Below are 7,250 nucleotides of genomic sequence, written 5' to 3'. Positions count from 1 at the left end.
TTTCACCTAATTTATTTAGCAAGAAAATTTACCAAAGTCATCCGAAAGTTCTACCCCCACGGGGCAGACCTACTTTAGTGATTGGTAATCTTTGACGACCCCAAAATTTTTTTAAATCTTTATAAAAATAGTATTTTCTATATGATGACTTTTTCACTCCTAGATAACCAGATGATTTAGCTTTTGGTTCAGACCCTACGCAAAAAATAATAATAATAATAATAATAAATTAAAAAAGAGAGAATTATGCGAATTTTTACCGGCAGTAGTTCCAAAGTTCATAGTGTGCATTCTAACTAGTTCTTCAAACTCAGCTAACCGTGGGTGGAAATTTTGGTGAATGTGATTAAAAGCTGGATGTGATTGATGAACACCTCCCTTGAACATGATCAAACAAGTGTAAGAAGAGCACTTTGCTTTAGCTTTAAAATTTAAGAACAATGTTGTCTAATTTAAAAAGGGGTTAAAGCAACTGCAGATGGGTAAACTAAGTATATTTTATTAAGTAAATAAACTAAATTATATTATTTAAGTACCCGAATTATATGATTAAATTCATCTTCAGTGAAAAATCGATTGCATAAGTTCATGACCATTGGTGGGTGTTGATCATGAATCTCTTCACCAAAAATTCGATGGTAGCAGGCCCTCACATAGGGTGGGTATTCATCATTGTGGCTACAATTCGAGTTTCCCATCTTATGTCAGAAAATCCTCTGCTTTTCCCAATTGAATTGCACTTTAATCAACAAAACTGGAAACAAAATATTCTTAATTCATGCTTTAATCACCAAGAATATTATAAACATACCAGCTGTTCTTGAGGAATTTTCATCCTTCTTCTCCTCAGAATTATATATATATATATGGTTGATGCAGACAGTAGCATGGAGGTTGATAAATTTGTACATGAAAAGATATTTATGGGTTATGAAGAATTTGTATTAAGAGTGTTTTCTGAATTTATGGTCAAAATCAATTTTATATTTTCTGATTTATTTGTGCTTCCTTATAGATGAAAAAACCGGCACCTATTGGGTCACAGCACATTCGTTTCCAAGATTTTCTTTGATTCTTTCATTCAACTCGTTGAAGAGAATATAAACAAGGATTTTGATATTCAGGCCAAGATTTTAGTAAGATTATTGCAAAATTAATAGATCATTCTTCAACTATCTTTAGGATTTGATATACAATATTTGATAAATCTCTACTCATTAATATGAGCTCACGCATCAAGATGTCTGCACAAAATGCTCATGTCATTTTTGGCCCATTGCTTTTATTCAATCGTATCTCTCGCACCGTAAATTTCGTTCTCGATTTATTGTTGAGAAGCGCACCCTTTTTTTCAAGGTTTTAAATCCTTGTACCCTTTCTTAACTTTCTTAATTTGCTTAAAAAAAAAAAAAAAGCTGAAAGAGGATATGACAAAAATCATTCAATATCTTTAACCACTAACCTTTAGCATTGAAAATACAATAAAACAATCAACTCCCTAACAATTACAATAAAAAATAAACAAACCCACCTGACCAACCTAATGCCCCTCTCTCTCCATAAATTAATTGAACAGAAATTTCTTCTGAACCAGTATGGAAGAAATATCCTACAACCTATTTAAAATAGTGCAAAGTATCTATAAACATTTAAAAAACATATTAAATTTAGTCTAAGTTAGTAAACTGCTATTAATAGCGTTAAGAATTTAATGTGTCTTTTAAATGTTATAGACACTTGGCACTATTTTAAATGAGTTTGAAAAAAAAAATAAATAAATAAGGTTTGAGGATAATTTCTTCACACTGATTTGGAGGAAATTTCTGTCCAAATTAATTTTCACACCAACCAAGAAAATAAGCAAAGGGCCTGAAGAACAGATTGTGAATAAAAACAAAGTACTGCTTGAGTAATTCTAGATGGTCTACTTGTGTCTTACGAAAAATGATGTGGCTATTAAAATCATTATTAGGCTTGTGATTAATCATTATTGAATTTTGATCAAAGGGTGATTACTGTGATTTTAATAGTCACATCATTCTTAGTAGAATACAACTAGGACACAAATAGACTACCTAGAATTACTCGTACTGCTCACTAGCAATAATTATTGCTACGCATCTTTTCAGAATTTAAAGAGAAAATCGAGATGGGTAAAAAATCAAAAGTTCTAAATCTAGATGCCCCTCGGTATGGCTATTTGTAAGGGTTTTAAAATTTTTTTTTTTTTTTTTTTTTCAATTCATTACCTATTATTTCCAATAATAGAGAGAGACTATCTTTTCTCTAGATCTTCGCAAGCTACATATACAGACATACAGAGGGAAAGTGCATCTACATATAAACACCAAATAACAAAAAGTCAAGTCAATAACATAACATACTAGCAACCATTAAATGTGCGTTCACGACTAAGCGCATAGGATTACAATTTACAATCAACAAGTTAAAAAGTTTCGATTCTCCTCTTTTCTTTTCTTTTTTTTGGACTAAGAAGGGAGCTACAAGGTTTCAGTTCAAAACATACAGAACTTCCAGAGTCCATTAATAATACTAATAATACAAAAGCAGATCAATCACCCCCCACTTGCCTCTTCCATGAGTCTTCCACAATCAATTCATCGACTCCCCAGTCTTCATAACTGGAAAAATTCATGGAAACAAAGAAGAAAAGAACAAAAAAAAAACATGTATCAGAAGAACCATTGAAGAGGCAAATTTCCACTAAACCAGGAAAAAAAAAAAAAAAGAAGTGGAAACTTGAACTTGAGAACCTTACCTTCCATCAGGCAGGTAGCGGCGAATGGTGAAGGGTATCTTCCGCTCCCGAAGCTCCTTCATTGCAATCTGAAAAGGTTGGATAAATGAGATGTCACTAAATGCTTTCAATACCACAGAGAAATACAATAGATCAGATAAAAGAATTATGGCATGAAAGATTTCACCATTCGTATCTACAAACTCCACTTTCATCATCCTATTAAAGTGGACCTACTCTAGACGCACATTGGTTTATCAAATAAGAATGGTGGAATACTATTAGATACTTTAGTTAAATGCAAAGTTCAATATAGATACCACTATTTTGTTTCAAATCAAAAAGAGGATTTCTTGGACCTATTCTAGGCATTGGCTTGTCGAATAAGAATAGTGGAATACTGGCAGAAAATTTTGCTAACTGCAAAGTTTAATATAGATATGCTATTTTGTTTCATATCAAAGAGAGATCTTCTTGGACTCATTCTTGACCCCAAAAAAAAAGTGATAAAGAATCAACAGTTAGCCAATAAAAGCTACAATGTCAACTTTATGCATATCAAGCCTTAACAGGCTAAAGAGATGAGGTTCAATTATCTGAATGCTGCAAACCATGGGTTCATCAAGAGTTATCCAGCCTAATAAATGTCTGGTTGCATGCATATAAGATGAAAGAACGAGATGAAGGATCTGCTTTTAAAATTTCATCAAACAAAGCTTTTTTAGGAAAGTGCCACCAGATAGCTGTTAAATAATCTAACCTCAAGTGGGTCAGTTTCACCCTCCAACTCAACCATCACAGGCGCATTCATGCTGCTCACCAAGAAGGAAAATGATATCATGTTAAGGAATCAACACAAGTTGACAGCAGATTGATAGGTTATGAAAAGAAAACCTTATCTGGAGAGCGCGGGTACCCAAGATTCTAGCACGCTCATACTTTGTCATATACTTTGAGGTCTTACGAGGACGTTCTACCGGTTGCTGCTGTTCTTTATCCTCAGTTTCAAGGGGTTCTCCAGTTACGTCTTCATTGTTAGGGTTCTCTACATCTTCCTCAGCACCTTCCTGTCCATCATTCAGCCAATATGTTAATCAACTGTTTTTAAAGTGGGGCATAAATATTCAGTTCATCAGATTCTTCCAGGAAGCAAAAATGATTCCTTACTTCAATCTCAGGCTCCGCTGGTTCATCCTCATATCTGCAGCCAAACATTTCATAAGGCACATTTTAAGAAGTTTATTGAAAATATACAGCTCTAGAATCAAATATTATAGCTCCCTATGCACAAGCATAAACATACGCACAAAAATAATTCAAGTAACAATGATTTCAATGAACCTATTTAGTATTCTAGGGAAAAAGACAATTGAGTCATCATCCATATCTTATATGCTGCAATCCAAACCCATCACAATTTTTCATTTGACAGTCACATTTTTACAATGTACAACCTATATTGGAACTACAAGTTTGATGTAGTACAACAGGTTCCAATTTAAAGGTTTTTAAACTTTTGGAATATAAAACCAATTATTGGGATGCTTTGGTCACCATCATATCCCTACTTATCAAAGGATATGATTACGCCTAGGAACTCCTATGCAAGCCCAAAAGGCATGACAAGGCCAAGGAGGAGCCTGACTTTGCAGAAATGCATTGCAAGGCCAAGAAAAGAGCTCCTATCATCACAGGGCATTGAACCAAACTTTATTGCTCACCTAACTACTCTGTGAACATAACCTGGAAAAGCAAATGGAAAGAAAAACACTGAAAGGTTTGCTGCGTATTTATTTTGGAGTATATACTTTAAAGTATCTGCAGTAGAAGCAAAGTGCAAAACCATTGAAAGCTTTTGGTTATGATGGTAGGAGGAGAATGCTGTGTATGATGCGTTCTGGTCTTGATGTCTTTGTCTCATGGTTGAGGTCTATATCAATGGAAAGTGCATGTTCCTATTTAAAAAGAAACTGCAAAAGTTGATCAAAATTTTGTATGTTTGCTATTGTTTTCTATTTCCAAATGGGGAACTGGCAACCAAGATTAAGGTTCAAAGGCTTGAAAATTGTAACGAATAGAGAATATCATCGACAACGAATACACCAGTGTAATCTGATTTTGGAGGACCAATCTCTATATGAGATAGCTAGAAGGAAGCAGGTTAAGTCCAATGCAAATGGCTAATGGAATAAAGGCTAATATCTGGACCCCAAACACAGTAACCACTGCTGCAGCAATGGCAGACTGGACAAACAAAAAAAAAAAAAAAAGAAGAAGAAGAAGCAAGAACTGCTGCAACAATGGCACTGTTTAGCTAACGACCTTTGTTTGCTGGATCAACTGTTGACTTACAGAGAAAGCTGCATCATAGGTCAAGCTTCTCTACAAAAAATCATACAATCATTTTCAAGGATTTGTGCTGCTTCCATTATCTGAGCTTAAGACAGTTACTCTTAACATCGAGCATTAACATAACGCAGAGATCCTTTGAATTTACAAACCACTGTAACATTCATCATCAATTCCTTATGGTCTATAACTGAAACTAAAGATTTCTCATGTCTTAGATGAACAAATGCAACTCTTAGCAAGCAAGATGCAGGTAATATAGCAAATGGATTAGCTTCATTGAGAGGCAAGCACGTACTCAGAAGCACGGATACTTTAAACTCATGCTTCATTAAACTAGCAGCCATCTCCTGAATACAGGGCATACTTTTTTATTTTATTTTTTTTTTTTTTCAATTTTTCTCTCCTACTCTCACTCACTCTCTTTCTATTAAACTAATAGTTTCTTAATGAGTTTCATATGAAGGAGAGAAAATCAATGAAGTTAGTCTTCATCAGGAGAAAGAAACTGATAAAAGAAAATTTTAATACAGGCAGTACTTCTCTAAGGTAAGGTCAGTATTTTGATGTTCATTTCATAAAATGCATTACTTCAATGATAATAATAACAAGCCATCAACACCATCACATCAATTGAAGCCTCATCCAACAGCTCTGAAGGACTTGAAATTTTTATGGTAAGAGTTGAAACCTAAAAACTATAGAACATGTGGGGATTTGTTTGCTTCAAACCAAGTAGAACTTCCCTTAGATTGCCTTCAAATAATGACCACATGCGTTGAAGACATCATCAAATATAACAGTCAAACAAACTTTGATGAATTTTTGGAAATTGCAGCTATTTGTAGCACGACTTTTTGCTACACTGAACTCCAAGCCGTGCTTCAGCTAAACACTACCTAAATAATCACAAACTGATCTTGAATTGAACTGTACCTAAATACTCCCTATGAAATTTAGCTACTAGTAGAAAGCTTGTCTCTAGTCAAAAATGAAATCTAACATTTCTCGTCAAGTACTGATGCAAGGTTGCTTCCCTGACTAGACAGTTTCCGTCAAAACACTTTGGAAACAGCCAAGCAAGATCCATAATCAGCCTATTATTCAACCAGCATGTATTACACCATGATAAATCCTAAAGCCTCCATATCTGCAAATTGCTAAGAATTCCAGTCAGATCACGGACATAGCTAAGCTATAGGCATTTAAAAGCTATAAAGCTATATCCATGTATGTGAAGGCATCCGAAGTGGAAGGCATCACTGTTTGTGTTCAATCAGTAACAATAATAGAGCGACAAACTAAAAACGGAAAAATTAGGAATTCCCACAGAAAAACCCACAAATAGAGAGAGAGAGAGAGAGAGAGAGAGAGAGAGAGAGAGAGAGAGAGCTCAGAGAACCCAATGATAATCCAGTTACACACTGTTTGGTTGGTGAGAAAACTCAAACCATGAGATATTTATTGTTTATTAATGTTTGAAAATAATTGTTTTAGGTTCTGCTTTAGTGGAAGCATTGTTTTCTCGAATGCAAAACGATAAGAAAAGAAAGAAAAGAGATTTTGTTTCCCTTTCTATCCCATCTTTGGTCAGAAACCAAACGGAGCTTCAAGAAATACGAATCAAACGCCGAAAACACAAAACAATATAAAACCCTCACTCTTTACAAAACAATATATACACAGAGAGAGAGAGAGAGAGAGAGAGAGAGAGAGAGAGAGAGAGAACCCCATGTCCAATTCGTTGTAATCTTCGTCAGCCATTGTTGATTGCGGAAGAAACTTTTCCCTCTCTCTTGTATTTCGTATGCAAAACCAAAACCCTCTACCAAAAAGGAAAAGCGTTGATCTTGTTTTAAGTGAGCTTGTTTGTGGGGGTGTCAGGTGTGGACTGTGCCTGCGTGTTCTGCGGGTGAGAAAAAAAAAAATTGGTTTGGTTTAGGCCCAGACATGTCCTTCATATTTTTTGGGCTCTATAAAGGGCCAAGGCCCTAATTTACATTTTGTGACCCAAAATATAAATACTGAACTATACATTGGAGAGAGAGTTTTCTTGGGCTGTTTAGCGGCCAGGGCCTAATTTAAATTTTGAGGCCCAAATGTAAGAACAGCCTAATTTTTTTTTAAGGTTAAATACTAAATA

General features: G+C 34.7%; 1 protein-coding gene across 1 annotated transcript; it reads right to left on the bottom strand.

Moving 5' to 3' along the window:
- Positions 1 to 2,352: 2,352 nt before the first annotated feature.
- LOC132181323 (DNA-directed RNA polymerases II, IV and V subunit 6A) lies at positions 2,353 to 6,982 on the bottom strand. The gene is made up of 6 exons (XM_059594497.2): positions 6,837 to 6,982; positions 3,926 to 3,959; positions 3,653 to 3,825; positions 3,519 to 3,570; positions 2,780 to 2,847; positions 2,353 to 2,642 (listed from the first exon to the last, which is right to left on the bottom strand). Exons 1-6 carry the CDS (start codon positions 6,869 to 6,871, stop codon positions 2,573 to 2,575), a joined length of 432 nt encoding a protein of 143 aa, XP_059450480.1. The 5' UTR covers positions 6,872 to 6,982; the 3' UTR covers positions 2,353 to 2,572.
- Between the last annotated feature and the right edge of the window lie 268 nt (positions 6,983 to 7,250).

This window comes from Corylus avellana, chromosome 5, assembly GCF_965113065.1.
Source record: "Corylus avellana chromosome 5, dhCorAvel1.hap1.2, whole genome shotgun sequence".
NCBI lineage: Eukaryota > Viridiplantae > Streptophyta > Magnoliopsida > Fagales > Betulaceae > Corylus > Corylus avellana.
The sequence above is the reverse complement of the archived record's forward strand: the minus strand, read 5'-3'. Positions and strand labels throughout refer to the sequence as shown.